The following is an 18,984-nucleotide window of genomic DNA, read 5'->3' on the forward strand; positions in this document are numbered from 1 at the left end:
CAACACAAGGGGACTCGAAGCATCCCCAAGTGCCAGGGGTCTGCTGAGCAGCTGCCACACAGGGCTCTTAGTAAAGCCTGTGGATGGACACCACTGTGGTCTGCACTTCACAGACCAGAGAACAGCTCACAGGCAAGCCAGGAGCCCACCCAGCTCTGCCCACGTCGTGCCTGCACTTGCCTTCCTCCAGCAGCTCCAGATGTGTTCCCTCCCATCTCACCTGGGCCCACTGCACCTGAATCCGCCCCTTACTGGGTGTCTGGCGGGGCCCTGCACCTGCTGCCCTCACTGTGGTCGTGGCTGGGGCCACGCGCCTGCTTGGAGGGCAATCCCCCCCTTACTGGGTGTCTGGCCGGGCCCTGCACCTGCTGCCCTCACTGTGGTCGTGGCTGGGGCCACGCGCCTGCTTGGAGGGCCTGGGCCGCTAACACTCTCTCTCATTGCTCTCTCCCGCCCATCTGCATGTGGCTGCTCTGTCTAGCTGCGCGGCGGTCCCGAGCGCCGGCTGTGTAAGTGAGCATGCCCATCCCATGCCTCTCGCTGTCTGTGCGCTGCACTGCCCGCCTGGATCTCTGCTCCGCGTGGCTTCATGGGGCTTTGGTGCCACTGACGGCCCCATGAGGCCTCCCGTGGCCACAGTAGGGGATAGGGAAAGAAACGGGGTGGAGGTGGCATGGGATCTAGGAGTGGGTTTTCTCTGGAGGCGTTCCCCCAGCCAGGCCTCCCACCATGGCCATGCTGGGGGGCGTGGCGGGGCTGAAGACCTGGGGTCCTATCAGGTGATGCTGGGAAGTGAAGACCCATCTGTGTGTGTGTGTGTGTGTGTGTGTGTGTGTGTGTGTATGTGTGTGTGCGCGTGCACATGTGCTGCTGTCACTGTCGTGAGCAGGCCACTGCCACTCCTGCCACTGCTGCTGCATGTATGTAACACACGTGGGTGCTACCGCTGCTGCTGTGCGCTGTCCTGTGCGGGGAGGCCGAGTGTCATGGGTGTGTTGCTGCCTCACGCCTGCCCTGCACGTGCCGCCGCTCTGTGTGGGTGTGAACGCCGCCTCGTGTCTGTCTCAGACCTCATGGACTTGTTCCGTCTTGTGCTGCCACCAGCCTGTACCACGACTCAGCCAGCCGTGCGGCCAGCCCAGGTCTTTCTGGGTCCCCTCATGATGACAGAGGGGGAAGTGGTGTGTGGGAGAAGTGGTGAGGGGTCTTGCCGGAGTCTTACTCTCCAGGGTGTGGGTGGACGGGGCACTGTCCAGAGCTGGTGTCCCGGGCTGTCAGAAATGCGGTGGGAAGCCCTTTGCCCCAGCGGCTGTCTTTCCCCTGGCAGCCTGCCCTTGGAGCCCGCAAAGAGTGGAGGGGGCCAGGGGTTTTGCTCCTCGTGGGCCGCTCAGTCTAGGGCCCCGCCTCCCCCAGCAGGGCACTGGCTCTGAGTCTGAGGACCGGGCCAGAGTAACCACAGGACCCTACCCTCCTTTCTTCCTCTGGCCCTGAGGCTACCCACCGAGTCCCAGGCCACCCCCTCCCGCCCCCACCCTCCCACAGTCCTCCTGGCCGCTGGCCCCCGCCCCTCCGCCCACCCCCACCTGGCCTAGTGCCCCTCACCTGGCCTTGACCCCCTCTCCCTCCGCAGGCTCTTCAGCAGCCTCGGTGAGCTGAGCTCCATCTCAGCGCAGCGCAGCCCTGGGGGCCCGGGCGGCGGGGCCTCCTACCCGGTGCGGCCCGGCGGCCGCTACCCAGTGGCGCGGCGCGCCCCGAGCCCAGTGAAGCCCGCGTCGCTGGAGCGGGTGGAGGGGCTGGGGGCGGGCGCGGGGGGCGCGGGGCGGCCCTTCGGCCTCACGCCCCCCACCATCCTCAAGTCGTCCAGCCTCTCCATCCCGCACGAGCCGAAGGAGGTGCGCTTCGTGGTGCGCAGTGTGAGCGCGCGCAGCCGCTCGCCCTCGCCTTCGCCGCTGCCCTCGCCAGCGCCTGGCCCCAGCCCCGGGGCCCCCAGCCCGCGCCGGCCCTTCCAGCAAAAGCCCCTGCAACTCTGGAGCAAGTTCGACGTGGGCGACTGGCTGGAGAGCATCCACTTGGGCGAGCACCGCGACCGCTTCGAGGACCACGAGATCGAGGGCGCGCACCTGCCGGCGCTCACCAAGGACGACTTCGTGGAGCTGGGCGTCACGCGCGTGGGCCACCGCATGAACATCGAGCGCGCGCTCAGGCAGCTGGACGGCAGCTGACGCCCCCCCGCCCCCCACGCCCGCGCCCTGCCGGCAGGGTCCCCCACCTCCGCCCCCGGGCCGCGGGCTCGGCCCGCCCCCTAACCCCCACCCCAACGGCGCCCGGGCCAGGAATGTTGCATGAATCGTCCTGTTTGCTGTTGCTCGGAGACTTGCCCTGTACATTGCTTAGTGCCCTCCCAGGCCGTCGAGCCCCACCCAGCACACGGTCAGGAAGGGCGCGGGCCGTGGGGCGGGGGTGGGGGTGGGGGGCTGGAGCGGGAGGGGGTTGGGGACGGGGGTGCTCCGGCCTGACCATCTCCCGCTCAGCTCCTGGTGGCTGCTTTCGCAGAGGGGGGAACCTAGTCCAGCATGCAAGGTCAAGACACACCTTGGTGACTCGGGGGGAGGGGGGAGACATTGGGGTTCTCGGTTGGGGGCCAAGGAGCCCCCCTGTTTTGCATATTTTAATCCACTCTATATTTGGAACGAGAAAAGGAACAAATATCTCTGTCCTCAATAGCTTCCCTTCCCCTCCCCTCCAGCCCCCCACTGGTTCCGCTGCGGCTGCCCAGTCTTCCATCTCTGGCCCCTCAACTGCCACTGCCACCCCACATGGGGCGGGGGATGCTCCAGCTGGTCTGGGGTTGGCCAGGGTCCTAGTAACCCGCCCTGGGGCCCCGGCTGGGCCCTCTCCCCTCGCTGAGCTATAGTGTGCCCCACCGACCCTTCAGGTGCTGCGTGGAGGAGGGGCGGCAGGCAGCGAGTCCTGCTGGGCACTAGCAAGGTCAGATGGCCTGGGAGACCGTGGCCCTGGACCAGGGGTGGGGTGGGGTTGGGGTGGGAGGGCAGGGCCCTGGCACCCGCCCCCAGCTATCTCTCTCACAGGGTCCCTCCCCAGTAGGGGTCTAGCCTCCTCCCCACGCTGCTGGGCGAGTACAGCAAAGAAGCCTCCCCGCCTCAGACCTGAAGTCTCCAGTTCCGCCCTGCGTGTGTGCGCACATGTGCGAGTGTGTGAATCTCGGGGTGCGACTGAGTGCATCGGAGCCCCGCGTGTGCCTGACTGGAGAGCGGTCCCTAGGGGCCACTCTGGACTAGTGTAGGGGCTTCAGAAGCGTGCACAGGGTGCGTGCATGGGTGTGTGCCTGTGAAAGCACCCCGTCTCCACTTCCAAAGAAAGTCAGAGGTCGTCTTGCACACTGGGACCTGCTGTTTGCCCAGCCTGTCCCTCCAGAGCCTCGCCGAGCCTGCGTGGGCCTTCTTGGCGAAGGCATGCTGCTTGGGAGAGGCCCCCAGGGGCCCCTGGAGGCAGTGCTCTCCCCCCCGTCGGGCTTCATAGGGGCAGCCCTAGAGCCAGGCCACTGCGAGCCCTGGGGAGAGGCAAAGGCCCCGGCGGGCACCCCAGCCCCCCTTACTGTGACTACTCACACTCAGCAATGACCTGTGGGGCGGGGGGCCCGGGACGTTTTTAAACCTAGGCTGTGGAGTCTGGACTAAGCTCCATCCACGTCACTCACAAGTTTCTGTTTATATTTCTAGCTTTTTTTAATAAAAATTAAAAAACCCAGAAAACAGAAGTTTTCACAGCCCAGGGACCTGGCACGCCGGTCTGTGCCCACCTGCCCCGCCCCCAGCCCGCTGGCCCCATTCCCTGGGCAGATTCACACCCAGTAACCCTTTCACCAAGAGACCAGGTCACACACACAGCAGCAGTCACTGTAACAGACTGCCACATACACACTCGTCTCACACTCACCTGTGGGTTTTTGGTTCCGTTCAATTTGGGTTTTTAACTTTACAGGGTCAGTTCTGCTTCACCCCTCCTTTTGTATGGAGTTCCAGCTGGGGGATTTCACCCCCTGCTCCAGTCCTGAGGCCTCCTGACCCTGACGTTGTGATACACCCCACAGAGATCTATGTTTCTTATATTATTATTATTGATAATAATTATTATAATATTATTATGTAATAAATTTATAAGAAATGAAACCATCTCTCTGTTGCCTGCTTGAGAGGAGGTGTTGGGAGCACAAGCTCTGCTGTCCCTTGGACAGCTCACACAGACCTCCCCGGCCTCCAGTAAGCATTCAGCCACACGCCACGATCACCCGTCTCTGACCCAGTCTCTCTGCTGAGCTCCACGCCCACGTGCCCGGCTTCTCCGTGCCTCTCTCTCTCTCCAAGTCCTGCTGGACCTGAGCCCATGCTTCCTGAGCTGGAAGCTTCGCCCTCTGCTCACCAGCTCAGTGAATGACACCTTCTGAGCTATAAGTCCGGTTGTCCTCCGTGGCCTCTGTCCACTTTTCCCCCTGGTATCCAGTTGTCCCTAAATTCTGCTGCTCCTGTCTTTGAACCCTCTTCTGTCTACCCGTGCTTTCCAGCCCCCAAGGCTTCTGCCCACGTTCAGGCCTTCTCCCCTCTGAGCCAGCTGCCACCAGCCACTGATGGGGCAAGTGCTGTGTGGCACCTGGTGGGGGCTGGGAGCTCACGGGAAGGGCAGAGGCACCTCTAAGAGTGAAAGGAGGAGGAACAGTGAGGCGAGAGGGCCAAGGAGACCCAGAGGGAGCCGTGAAAGGGCGGAGACTGTGGGGCCCAGGTCTGAGAGAGGGCCAGAAGCCGCAGAGGTGGGCTATCAGACCAGTTGGGCACCAGTCGCCCGGTGGGGTTTTAGGAGGGGCAGTGGGTGCAGAGCCTGGCCACGCTGGGTCAAGGTGGAATGTGAATGTGACACATGACAAATGTAGACCTCGATTCAGGATGGGGCCTGGGCGAAGCCTCCAGGGAAGCGTGAGGATCCCAGGGAGAGTAAGAACGGTGGATGGGTGAAGCCTTGTGGGCAGAAGGGGGGTGGACTCAGGAGTCTTTACCCGGAGGTGGGGGGAAGGCAGAGAAGCTCTGAGGAGCAGGTGAAGGTCTGGACGGCCTGCAAAGGAAGGTGAAGGCCCCAGTGAGGCTGCGACGGCGACTGCTTGGCAGTGGGACCTTGAGAGAGGCTCATCGTCTGTCTAGAAAGCCCCCCAGTTTCAAATTTTCAACACTTTCCAATTTTGGCTTTGTTTTCAAGTTAGAAACAGTGGTCATCCTACAGAAGAGGCCAAGAAGGGAGTCGAGGAGTGGGGGCCTGGGAGGGCCCGGGTGTGCGGGGCAGAGGTGGGGCCCTGACTCGCTCTGGGCCTGAGCGCTGTGGCAGCTGGGGCGCTGAGCTCCTCTGAGCTGCGCGTGGAACCCTGGGCCTCCCCAGAACTGGGCCCGGGACTTGGGGCGAGTCCAGCTTTCCAGTGGAGGAGAGGAAGAGCTCGGCAGTGGGAGCCGCCTTCCCTGGGAATGGCGTTGCCGTCCCGGCCCCCGGGGGTCTGGGGAGACCGATGTCCCCACGGGTCGGAAGCCACCCCAGTGCCTCAGAAAATGGGTCAGAACCTTCCAGATCTATACCAGAGAAGCCTGCAGTGGCAGGTGGAGAGATGGCAGAGGGACACAGGGCTGAGTGAGCTGAAGCCTCCAAACGCCTGTGGCCACTTTCTCACTCTGGACTATGAACTCCCTGCCCCGCTCTGCCTCGTCACGACCTCAGAATGTTCCAGCTTTATCCTCTCAGGGGCCCCAAGCAACTCACCAGTGCTCTCTCTGGAACCCGGAGCAGAGGCTGTGGCTCCAACCCTCCCTCACCACCAGCCGCCCCCAAGTCCTGGGGGCACTAAGGCTGGCTGGACGATGAGGTTTCTTCTCTGCCGGGGGCCGTGCTGGAGAACAACAGAGGATGGGAGAAGTGAGGCAGGGGCCGGTGGGAGCCGGCAGAGGTTAAGGGCCAGTGTGAGGAAGATGGGGTGGGAGTTGGACTGTTCAGGTGAGTGGGGTGCAGAGTGCACAGGAGCAGGGCAGAGGGCTGGGGTCAGCTAGAGGGCCACGTCGGGGTGGGGAGGGAGTGGGACTGGAGACTGGGGAGAAGGAACCTCGCGGGGAGGGGTATGGGAGCCCCACCTTGGCCTGAGCCCAGCCCCCAGTAGCCATTGAGACCCCATCCTCTGGCCCCGGAATCCTAACTGTCCTGAACCTTCCCATCTCCCTCCTTTGCTCTTGGGAACAGCGTGGAGAAGGCAAACGCAGTCACTCTTCCATTAGGTTTAATGACAAAATTAAGCCTCTGCTGGTCCGTGTGCCTATCGCTCAACCCATGACTGTGGCCGGGAGCAGGTGCTCTAACCCCTCCAAGACTCAGAAGTGGGCGCTACTCTGAAGAGTCAAACAATAATTGTCTTCTAGGATCTAGACATTGGGTCTTCAATCTTTGTTACTGCATAACCCCTAAATGTTTTGAAAAACTGGGTACCACTTTTCATTTTGAAGTTTATATGTTACATTTTCATCCTATATTTTGAAAAACTTGCAAAAGTTATGATTTCCAGAAAATTGTACATATTAACATTTAAAATAAATGGTTACATCATTCTGTTAAATGATTCTCATGGATCTAAATACCGTATCAATTTTATGCCCATCAAAATCCTGTAAAAACACCTGAATAACCTTTTCTTTAACAAGCAAACCTTTAATATCACTTATAGAGTTCCTATTGCCATTTCTTGAACTATATTTCCAAAGCCTTTTTTGGTTACCTTATCAGGCACAGTCTGACACTGAGTTAAAATAAGCAAGGCCTCAGGTTGGTGAAATAGGACCTCGAAACCTTCAGATAGAAGAGGTGAGACCACCTGAGATGAGAGAGAGGAGAGAGAGAGAGAGAGAGAGAAAGAGAGAGAGAGAGAGAGACCTTGAACACTTACGTAAGGCAGAAGAGTCCTCCTGAAAGTCAAGTAGAAGAAACAAGTCCTGTGACACTCAGGTATGGGAAGTAAGAGATCCTAACAGATAAAGTATCTAAGAGCCCTGAAACGGACGGAGGGGAGATGAATCCTCCTTACGCTCAGGGAGCGGAGAGGGAGACCTCCCGACATGCAGTAGCAGAGAGGAAAATCTCGTGACACTCCAATAGTTGATATCTTTGAGACCTGATTGCATTTATATAAGGGAAATAAAACCTCCCGCTTGGCAGGAAGGGAAATAATGAATCTCAAACTCATCTTTGTAATAGGAGAGAACAAGACCTTCTGACCTGCAGGGAGAGTATATTTGGGGCCAGTCATGTGGAGAAAATAACTTCCTGACAACAAGGTGTGTGAGAGGATGTCTCTGGACATTGGAGAGGAAGTGAGGTGCCCCGACAATTAGGTAGAATAGATGGAAAAGCCTGATACCCGGGGACAACGAAGCCTCATGACACTCAAATAAGGAAGATGAGACGTGCTTGTACTAAAGTAAGGGACAGGAGACCCCTCGGTCACTTAGAGAGAAGAGGCAGGACCTCCAGACACAGAGCAGAAGAGATGAGACCTCCCGACACTCAGGGCCTGTAAGACCTCCTTGTGCTCACATGGGAGATAGAGATTTCATGACCCTCAGGTAGGGGAGATGAGACCTCCAGACACCCAGGAAGGGGAGAGAAAGACTTCAGACAGTCAGGGGGTTGAAAGGAGAGCTTTGGACACTTATGTAGAGGAGAGGAGACCTTGTGGTGCTCAGGTAGAGAAGATGTAAGCTCACGACATTCCAGAAGGGAGATGACGGTCTCCTCAAGCAGGGGCTGGGAGACTTCCTGGCAGTCAAGTGGGGATGTGAGAATCCCTGACACTCCAGTGTGGCAGTTGAAGCCTCAGAGTACTCATATAGGTGAGATGCAACCTCTTGACACTCAGATAGAGGATGTGAGACCTTTCGGTTCTCAGGCAGAGAAGATGGGACAAAGTGACACTCAGGTGGTGGAGTTGAGGCCTTTGGCCCTGAGATGGAAGAAAAGAGACATCGTCACAGTCAGGGAGAGGAGATGGCAGCTCCCTGATGCTCAGGTAAGATATATGCCACCTGCTGGATGTTCAGTTGAGGGGGATGTGACCTCCTGAGGGTTACATGAAATGAGAAAGTAGGGCATTTCGTCAGAGAAGATGCGCGGGTGAAGGAATCGAGGTCGGCTGACAATCTGAAAACTCTTCACACCTGGAAAGAGGACACGAGGTGCCCTGACAGTCGGGTGGGAGAGGTGGGGCCTTGTGACACTCATATAGGTGGAGTGCAACTCCTTGACGTTCGGATAGGCCAGCTGAGACCTTATACTCAGGTACAGGAGCTAAGACTGCTCCTCCAGCAGGTAGAGATGCGGCCTCCCCACACTGTTACAGGGGAGGTAAACTTTTTAACATCCAGGTAGGTGAGGTGAGCATTCTCCTACTCTGGGAGGTGAGATGCTGTCTCCTGACAATCAGAAGAAACTTTACTTCATGACATTCAGGTAACTGTGCTGAGAATTCCTGACACTCAGGTATAGGAGACAACACCCTGCTGCACATGGCCCCAGGGAGGAGACCTGGAGACACTCAGGTAGAAGATACCAAGACCCTGTGGAGAGAAAGGTGGGCTTTGTAGTCTTAAGCTGGGTAAGTTCAAAATGGTCTTCAGAAAGTGTGCTGATAGCACACACTTGGAAGAGGGAAAGACAATTTCCCCCCGCAGTGTTAAGGGTCTGTCAACATGTGGAGCCTCTCTCGAACCGCTGACATTTTGCACCATCTTGTCGCAGAGTGGCTGAGCTGCCCCTCAGTCTGTGAGTTGGAATGGGACTGTGGCTACAGCTTGCATGAGGGTCAGACCCTGAACCTGCACAAAGGTGGAACCTCAGATGGTGTGGGACCTTGGAAGATAACTGGGACTGAAGATCCTGGCCTTGGGACAGAGGGAGGGGGCTGCATGTGAACCCGTGTCACCCTGGGGCGGGGGAAACCTGTGCAGGAAGTTGGGAAGTCACTTCAGCATGAACCGGTTGAGCTAAAGGGCTCCTCCTGCCTGGCCTGACTGCTTGGAGGGTGGGCGGTGGGAGGTCACTCTGCTGATTGGTCAGAAGGTCATGGAGCTTTGTGAGGTCACTGGGCTTCCAGGCCAGGCTGGGGCAGGAGTTTGGTAGAGATGCTGCCAACTGCCGTTCTGCTGGTCTTGGCAGTGTCTGTGGTCGCTAGAGATAACACCACGTGTGAGTAAGTGTCAGAGACACCAGGGGCGGGGAGGGTGTCTTCTGAGTAACAGACCCCACCCAGACACACTCTGTCCAGGGCTCTGGAGGAAGCCAAGCTGGGGCCTCAGCAGTCCCCCGGGTCTCACAGCGCCTGTTACCCACATCCCCAACCCAGACCATCCCTGCTCCCAGCATCCTCATCCCAGAGCCCCCAGGGCCCCAGACGTCCATGGTTTCCTCCAGAGATTGACTCCTGGGGCCCTGCAGCACACAGGCCTGTGCTCCCTCCCCGCCCAGTGACGGACTTCACTGCCTCTTGAACGGGAGTCTTGATTCTCAGGAGCTCCTGTCCTCCCGCAGACACTGGGAGACCCCCCCCCCCACCGAGGGTGACCCCAAAGGCCCCAGGGTATCGTCAGGCGGTACCTCTGGGACCTCCACTCCATGTGTAGAATCCCAAGCCCCCAAGGTGCCCCGCAATGCCAATGGCTACCAAACTCCCACCAGAGACACAGAGCCCTGACCTTCCCCACTCTGGGCCGCTCCCGCCCCAGTGTGCCCCCCTCCCCTGGGGGTCACTGTATCTACCTGCGGCTGCTCTCCTCCTACCATTCTCCAACCCAACCCTGCAGCCCCAGGACCCGCTGGCTCTTCCCGGAGTTTCCCACACAAGATTACCCCCCTCCGCTCCCACCTTTAGCCTCCCCCTCTGATCAGGGAACTCCCATACTTCTAGGGCCCTCACAGTCTGTCCTAGCTACCCATGGGCCCCTCTATCCCCACCTGTGACCACACTCACAAGACCCAAGAAATGCCACCCCTGGAAAAGTTCCTGGAGCCCGTGGCTTCCTGTCCCATCACAGCCGCCACAGCACCACTGCTCAGCCGTCCCCCTGGATCCCACACCCTCGAGCTGCCCCTGCTTTCCCAGGACCCCACAGCTCTTCCCCACTGTGACCAGCCCCATGCCCCTCTCCCCCGTTGTGGAGGCAAGAGGACAGGCTGGCCTATTCTTGATTCGAACTGTGCCCATGGTCTCTCCTCAGTGGCCCCTGCGGGCTGCGGTTCAGGCAGAACCCGCAAGGGGGCATGCGCATCATCGGTGGGCAGCCCGCAGCGCTCGGGGCCTGGCCCTGGATGGTCAGCCTCCAGGTCCTCACGCACCACGACGATCGGCGGCATCACGTGTGCGGGGGCACCTTGCTCAACGCCCACTGGCTGCTCACTGCTGCTCACTGCTTCCGGAGCAAAACGTATGTGCGGGAACACGTGGAGGGGGTCTTCAGAAAGGTTCTTCTCAGAACTGGGCGTTCTCCAGGGGTCTGTGTGCCGGGGAAACCTGATGCTTTGGGCCCCGTGTGGTTGACCCACACCCGCTGGGGATGGGGTGCTCCAAGGGTCACGGTCACCAGCCAGTCCACAGTGAGGGTGACCTGGCTTACCTCTGTGCCCACAGCAAAGTTACTGACTGGAGGCTGATTTTCGGAGCAAAGGAAGTCGTGTGGGGAAGCAATAAGCCAGTGAAGCCGCCTCTGCAGGAGAGATACGCTGAGAAAATCATCATTCACGAGAAATACTCCCCGGGCTCAGAGGCAAACGACATCGCTCTCATGAAGATCACCCCTCCTGTTCCCTGTGGGTACTTCATTGGACCAGGCTGCCTGCCCCAATTTCGGGCAGGCCCACCCAGAATTCCCCAGACATGCTGGGTGGCTGGCTGGGGATTCTTAAAAGAGAACGGTGAGTACTGGCAGGGAGAAGTGCTGGTCACCTCGTTGGTGGTCCTTGAGGTGAAGGGGAAATATGTGGGCTCCTGCCCTAGCCCCACCCAGTCCCCAGCGTGGTGCTGTGAGCGGGTCCAGTCACTGTCCCCTTTCACAGCCAGAGAAACAGAGTAGAGTTCCCTGCCCAGGGCCCCTCACTGGTGGCTGGTGTGCCCCCCGGGGAGAGGCAGATGGCAGGCGCCAGGAGAACCTTGGCGTCTTTAGCATGGGGTCGAGGCTGTGCCTGGAGCCCCAGGGTGAGTTCTGGAAGTGGGGGACGTGCCCCGAAGTAGCACTTGGAGAAGGGCTTTAGACTGATCTTCCCTCTCTCAGTGCCTCAGTTTCCCCATCTGTATATGGAAGGGCCAGGTCACGTGGTCTCCAAGCTCTGCGACTCCTGAGCCCGGCCCTTCTGTCCTAGTGCCACCTCTGCTCCACATGCTGCCCAGCAGCCCATCCTGCCCAGCCGTTACTGCGCGTGTCCTCTGGAGGCCGGGAGAGGGGCTGGCGGTGGTTGTGGCTTTCTGCGGGTCAGCAACGGGCAGCAAGGTTCTGCTAGCGGGGCAAGACGGAGTAGGACAGGCCTCTGCTCGTGAGCTGCCCGTTCAGCTTTCCGTAGGTGGGTGCGTGAGTCACATTAGGGATGTGAAGGTATGATTGAAATTAACTTAGCTTTCAATCTCTTTTGTTCATTGATAATGGAAAATCTGGGATTCCTAACTCAAGGCAGTTCAATCATTTGGGGTTTAAAACTCAGTATTTTTTTCTTTTTTTGGTAACAAAAATCGGTAATTTTGGATTCTTCCCTTAACTCGTCTTCTCCTCTCTCAAAGTTTGCTCTTAGTTTCTGATAGGATTGCCACCTATGCTGTCCTCGGGGAAGGGCATCTCCTCCCAGCCGCCTGTGCTTTCACTGGCCTTTGCTGACTCACAACCTTTCCTCCCTGGCCTGGGGTGTCAATCCCTGTCCAGCTGTTGGTGTCCGTGGCTCTGCCATCATCTCTAGAGCAAGTACACACTTTCTTCTTTTCTCATCCCCTGGCCTGCCCTGCTCTGCCCACCCGTCCGACGGGGGTTCTTTTGGGGGTTCTTGCAGTCCCTGGAAGGCTGATCTCAGGATTTCCATCTGGTGACGCCCCCCCCCCCACCCGCCCGCCAACCCCACCTCTGCTGTCCTTTTGCTCAGGAGAACTGTGGGCTCCCACCTATACCCTGGACGTCATGCAAGACCTATTTTGTTCTAGAATCACCTTAAATTTAATGAGATTTCTATCTTTTTTTTTTTTAGCAAGCACATCCCCCACCTTTAAGGCCAAGTCTTAAAGAAACCCCCAGCCTCCTGTGATATTCCTTCCGACCTTTCTTTTCCTTGACCTACCTGTTCCTTGAACTCGGATGCTTTGGGGCTGGAAGAGCACTTTTGGGAATCGGCCTCTTTTTCCATTGAATTTTTAGCTCCTGCAGGCTTTTTTGGCATTTGATGTTTAAAGCCAAGGTGCTGGGACTGAGAAAACTCTTCTGTGTTTCAGGACACCTGGCTCTGAACAGTGAATCTCATGGCTTTCAAGACTGTGGGCTCTGCCATAGATTTAAGAGGTCACCTTAATGGCCAACAAGCCAGGCTTGCCATTGTTATTTCCGTGTTACCCCTACCCGAAGGGCAGTGCGTGTACAAAACCCTCATTGCTGCTTGGATGGGAAGGAAAGGTGGGGGCTGAGGAGGTTGGAAGCGTAACCTAAGCCACGCACACATGCATTCAGCAGCCGTCTACTGAATGCTGCCTGTGCCCGCCCCACCCGCAGCGCTCCACGGGGCGCCTGCCTTCCAGTCTCGGCCTTCAGAGCCGCGCTCCGGGTCTGCCCCTCCGACAGGTCTGACCTGGCAGCTCCCATCTGTACTGCAGACGATGGTCAAGCCCATTGGGCTGTGGGTGCTGCTGTGGCAGGGCCAGTGGAGCCCTCCTGTCTGTGGGACCACGTGATGCAGAGGGGCGGGCGCGTGGGCTCTTGGGCTCCAAGCCAGAGGCAATGGAGCTGGCTGCTCTGGCCCCAGCACAGGCTGGGCCTTTCTTAACCCCTGGTCATGGCCGAGCACCTGAGGCAATAAAGGAAGTTCTGACGTGGCCTCAGGGGTCATTTCAACCACCCGTGCCCCTGACAGGTCTGCCTGTGTGTGGAGGCCCTGCCTAGCCCTGCTCTCTCCACATCTCAAAACAGATACGAGGCACATGGAGAGGGACTCATCAGACCAAGTCCAGCGGGTCCCATCCACAACCGGGTGGAGGATAAAAAGCAGGGGGGTGACCTATAGCCAGAACGAAAGGCATGGTCTGGACTTGAGTCTAGAGAGGAAAACCTGGGTGTGAATCCAAGCCGCACCAGGTCCCTGCCGTGACCTTGGCAAGTGGTGCTCCAATCTCCTGATGGGAGAAAAGGGGAATAACCGTTCCTAACTCCTGAGGCGGCTGTGAGGAGTGAATGGGACGAAGCCTGTGTGATTCATAGTGAGTGCTCAGCGCATCCTCAGTATAATTGGTAACATCCCCGCTGTCAGCCATCACCTACCATTAATGTACACGACGCTCCAGCTGTATCCATCCATCCTCCACCTGCCGTCTGCCCACGTGCACCTCCTTCCTCTCTTCCTCTCTCCTCCACCTCCATCTCCCGTCTCTCCTCTGCTCTTCCAGCTGTGTGTTTTCTTCCCTTCAGGAGTGGGTAAGGAGAGGCCGGGGGCATTGACTTGCATGGATCTCAGGTTTAAACAGAGCATTTCAGGACGATGGGGTTTTAGTGGAGGGAGGAAGGCTTTCCCAGAACACGTCTTCTGTGATCACTGACCACTGAGTCGCCCGGCTGTAGTCCCCAGGATATCACCTATACTGCAGGAGGCACGTGTGAACATCATCGACCTCGACTTATGTAACTCGACCAGCTGGTACAATGGGCGCATTCGTTCAACCAATGTGTGCGCAGGGTATCCTGAAGGCAAGATTGACACCTGCCAGGTAACTTTCCTTTGGGTGCCCAGGCCCTTGCGGACACCTCTTTTTTGGATCCCTGAGCAAATTTCCCCGGTCCCGTCTTCCAGCATCTGCAGTCACAGTGAGCTTGGGAGGTGACACCCACCAGCTGCCCCTACAAAGGATCAGTCACCACTTGTAGAACTGTATCCCACCCTAACGCAGAGATCATATGATCCAGACACTGCTCCAGAGAGGGCGCTTACCTCTCTTCACCACAATGCAAAGCAGTCAAATCCCCTTGTACACACACGCTCACGTACGCACGTAACACCACGTGCTCAGGCACATGGATTTGCTCATCCTGCCCCCTCACCGCGAGGAAACCCATGACAATCCACACCCTTCTCATCCCAGAGAAGCTGTTGGTGCACCTCAACTTTACCACAGCCGCCTGTGTTTATGGCAGCAGGGAACCGTACGACTGCAAAAATGCCTCCCAGAGTCTATGACGCTTCTGGGCAGGGAAAGTGGCTCTGGCAGAGAGTGACTTCTGTGTCCTTCTGGGCAGGGAGACAGCGGCGGGCCTCTCATGTGCAGAGAGAGCGTGGAAAACAGCTACGTGGTCGTGGGAATCACAAGCTGGGGGGTAGGCTGTGCCCGAGCTAAGCGCCCCGGAGTCTACACGTCTACCTGGTCCTATCTGAACTGGATTGCTTCCAAGATTGGTTCTAATGCTTTGCACATGATTCAGTTGCCCACCCCTCCCCCTCCTTCTACTCCAGTCCCCCCCACTAAACCCGCCTCCACTCAGCCTTCTATTCGCCCACCTTGGTACTTCAAACACCCTCCTCGACCACCTCCCTCCCAGAGCCCCACTGCAGTGGCCCGACCCCAACCCGCAGCTCCACCGCCCCCCTCTCCCCCCCCTGCCCCCCCTCCCCCACCGCCACCTTCCACTAAACCTCCCCAAGCACTTTCTTTTGCCAAGCGACTACAGCAGCTCATAGAGGCCTTGAAGGGGCAGGCCTTTTTTGACAGAAAGTGCACTTATGAAATGGAGACCACAGACATCCCAGAGCAGCCTGCCTCCTTCTGATCTGACCCCCTTCTCAACGGACCCATTGAACCCCTCACTCCTGAGGAAAAAAACTCGAAATAACTGATTATAGATACAAATATAAATATATGTACGTAAAGAGATGCTCTCTGGACTTCTTCCTATCTGCCCTCCCCAACTCAATCCCTTATCTCAACTACCTTGTCTCCTCCGTTCACCGCCCAACAAGTTGGAACTGCTTGTATTAATGATGTCAATTGTGGTTCTTTTTAAATCTTGATTTTAAAAACTAGAACAAGGTGACCTGGGGCTGTGGTCCAGGTAATCATTTAGCGCTTAGTGTCTCTGCATATTAAATCAACGGGCCTCTCAGCTCCCGTGAGGTGAGCTGACTAGAAATGAAGAGTGTGCGTCCAAGTCTGCTGGAGGCCATGCTCTCCTGGTGGTGTGAGGAGACAGACCCACGAGAGGAATCTGTCCTTAGTTTGTTTCTTCTCTCCTCCTTGAGGTGGAAGATGCTGCCCTGGGCCTGCGATCTGTACCTGACACTTGGGTCTCCTTCCTGGAGAGACAGGGCTGAGCTCAAGGAACACTCTGATGGGAGCCCGCGGAGTCTAGGCGGCGGGTTCTTGTATACCTTCTGCAAGCTTCCCATGCACGTGACTGTAACCTAATCCCCTTCTTATATTTTCACTGTTGATATTACTCTTTGACTTCCTTTTTTTCATTTATCAAATACAGACATTTCCATATTAGCACATATGGACCCCTTCTTTAACTACGCTCCGCAGTATGGGCATTTTTGAGCTATAGTGTCACATTTCCTTCCTAGGAGGGAATTTCCAGTCTTCCATTTTAGCTCCCCCCTCAATGTGCACGTTTCCCCACATCTGGTTCATAACAAATTCATCAGTCCTTGCCAATCTAATGGATGTTTTAATCTTCATTTTAAAAATTATGAATGAAGCTGTTTATAAGCGAAGCAAGACTCTTTTTTTTTGCGGTACGCGGGCCTCTCACTGCTGTGGCCTCTCCGCTGCGGAGCACAGGCTCCGGACGTGCAGGCTTAGCGGCCATGGCTCACGGGCCCAGCTGCTCCGTGGCATGTGGGATCTTCCCAGACCAGGGCACGAACCCACGTCTCCTGCATCGGCAGGCAGACTCTCAACCACTGCGCCACCAGGGAAGCCCAGAAGCAAGACTCTTTGATCGGCCTTCATGTCCCTGTGGATACTCTAGCCCTGAAAGTGGCTCACAGATCCTGGAGCAGAAGCCCCTGCCCACAGGGACAGGAGGAGCAGGGAAGAAATGGATAAGCAGTACGTTGAACCAATACCGAAGGGCATCCAGGCATCCGAGGAATATGCTCACTCTTTCCCTGTGGGATCGTTAGGCAAATGATAAGTATTCTCAAAAAAATAAAATTCAGGGCTTCGGACGCGTAGGCTGTATCTGTAGGCTGTATCACCTTCCGAGTTCCCATAGGCCCCTAAGACACAACACGCTAGCAGGGACTGAATTAGTGAAAGGGATACTTTTTCTCACCTCATAAAACTAGGTCTCTTTTTAGTGTTTGCTAATAAAGGGAAACAATTGACTCATTACTGCTCCTATAATAACAGACAAGCACAAGTCAACAACTTGCCCACAGTCAGTTTGTTCCTACTTTGGGGTGGTAAGTAGGTTTGCCCTTCCCAAGAAGCGTTTCCTGTGCGGCCTTACTGACCTTTCTGTTGTTTGTTTTTACTGCTAATTTCCAACATATGCTTTGATCTTGCCCCACTCATTATTTCTTTTTCCCCAAACTCTAGAAAATTGAGTTTTGATATGTGCAATCAAGGAGAATTCATTCATTCCCGTGATATTATTCCTGGAGAGAAAGATAAACAATGCAGAGCCCAAGGCTGGGACTTGCTGGCTACCATCTGCGTCTCTGCTGGCCGGCCTGGGCACTGAATTGATCCTGTTAGCCAAGTGGTGAGCACTATGTTAAGCTCATGCTAAACATCATGCCCGGACAGACTCCAGAGCGTGGCTGGAATCAGATGATTCCTCAGTCTATATACTTTGGGAATTTGTAAGATTTCTGTTCATTTTAATTTTGGATTTTTAAATTTTTTTTTTTTTTTTTGCGGTACGCGGGTCTCTCACTGTTGTGGCCTCTCCCGTCGCGGAGCACAGGCTCCGGACGCGCAGGCTCAGCGGCCATGGCTCACGGGCCCAGCCGCTCCGCGGCATGTGGGATCTTCCCCGACCGGGGCACGAACCCGCGTCCCCTGCATCGGCAGGCGGACTCTCAACCACTACGCCACCAGGGAAGCCCTGGATTTCAAAATTTTTGAGATAAGAATCCAAGCTTCTAACTTTTCACCTTGATTAAGATGACTTAAATCTTGCCTTATATTAAAGCACTCAAATAAAACTATGCTCTTCATAGAGAGTAACCATCAAGACGTGGCTTAGTGATGATGAACGGGCTGTTGTATCATTTCAGCTCCGCTTTGTTCTTCAGTCACTGAAACACGGATATCAAGCCAAATATACGTATTTTTCACATATACAGTATTATACCACTTTGTAAAGTAGAGGCCATTTCCTAAATGACAATCTACATTCTTAAAAGCAAATAAAAAATTCTACATATTTCTTCTTCAGTGCAAAACCTTTGAAAACAAACTCATTCAGAAAAGTGGTGCTTTACGTTTGGCTAGCTGTCTATTACCTAAATCATACAAGACACAGCTATGAGAAAGTAAAGAAGGAAAAAATTAACAATAGTGGCAATATAATAATTTGAAAATTATGTGCGTTCAACCAAATGTTAGCTGACAGCTGCAACAAACCAAACCATGATTTACTGAACATTCTAATCAGTTCAAACTTTATATTATTATTATGTTAGGAAATAAATTCTCTTATACCACTGCTATCTCCTATAGGTAATTTGTTTAGTATGAGTACATTCAAGGCCTTATGATTGTTACCTCTTAAACTATACCACGTGTGTTTAAGTATTCTGTGAGCTATGTAGAACAGAATATACTTTAAGATTAAACAGCACTTCTCTATTAAGTCTTTTTTCAGAAGACTGCAGAATCAACCAAAAATGACCTTCCATAAATTTTTTTCCACATTAAAAATGATAAATGGTTCTTATATGATCAGAAATTTTGTTCAGGTCAGAAAAATGTTACAATAAACTGGAGTTTTAGTGTTCCATAACACCTAAAATCTGTTTGTTTTATTTCTTAGTAACATTAGCATAAATCTACTTACAAAAATATAATTCAAAAGTTAAACTTCTAAATAAATTCCAGCTCCTTTCTCAGCTCTGATTTTTTTATTTACTTAAATCAGCAAATCCATTTAACATAGAGGTGAAGCACCTAAATAGTTCAAAAGGTTTTTCTCTAGCTGCCTAAAAATGAACTGATTAAATCATATCCAATGCAGGAACATCATTTCAGTTCACACCAGACCCTGAGAAGGTTCCAAGAAATGCGACAAGAACAAAGCTACCAGGAGTGTCCCCTATTGTTTTATGTTCAGCAAACATCGGGATTTTTAAAATATACAATAAATGTATACTGCACCAAGAGTATCAACAGAGGTGCTGAAGCCACATATGGAAGCGCGAAATGCCCTGCTTCAGATATTCTAATTTGTAAATAAATACCTATGATGTAACAATAACACGTTTCCACAGTGATCTGGGAACAGTGCCATTTTCTTGCCAATTTAATGGATTAATTTCCTTAACTAACTCTACAATTAAATACATAACACATGCTTCTTTTAAAAATGTGCTATAGGGACTTCCCTGGTGGTCCACTTGTTAAGACTCCACGCTCCTAATGCAGGGGCCTGGGTTTGATCCCTGGTCAGGGAACTAGATCCCGCATGCCGCAACTAAAAGAGACTGCATGCCGCAACTAAAAAG

At 55.0% G+C, this 18,984-nt stretch overlaps 2 protein-coding genes across 2 annotated transcripts in view; both read left to right on the forward strand.

The window, feature by feature from the left end:
- The window catches only part of SHANK3 (SH3 and multiple ankyrin repeat domains 3), a gene marked incomplete at both ends in the record, with an annotated part of 48,596 nt that extends 46,374 nt beyond the window's left edge, over positions 1-2,222 (forward strand). Inside the window, one exon of the mRNA XM_082849479.1 lies at positions 1,631-2,222. Within this exon, the coding sequence (XP_082705605.1) occupies positions 1,631-2,222 (592 nt within the window). The remainder of the gene's footprint in view (positions 1-1,630) is intronic.
- Positions 2,223-9,212: 6,990 nt separating this feature from the next.
- Positions 9,213-15,083, forward strand: ACR (acrosin; the record flags this gene model as incomplete). Its single annotated transcript, XM_082850485.1, has 5 exons — positions 9,213-9,280; positions 10,305-10,511; positions 10,715-10,998; positions 13,884-14,029; positions 14,556-15,083. 5 exons carry the CDS (start codon positions 9,213-9,215, stop codon positions 15,081-15,083), a joined length of 1,233 nt encoding a protein of 410 aa, XP_082706611.1.
- Between the last annotated feature and the right edge of the window lie 3,901 nt (positions 15,084-18,984).

Source organism: Leucopleurus acutus (assembly GCF_964270905.1).
Source record: "Leucopleurus acutus genome assembly, chromosome: 11".
Taxonomy (NCBI): domain Eukaryota; kingdom Metazoa; phylum Chordata; class Mammalia; order Artiodactyla; family Delphinidae; genus Leucopleurus; species Leucopleurus acutus.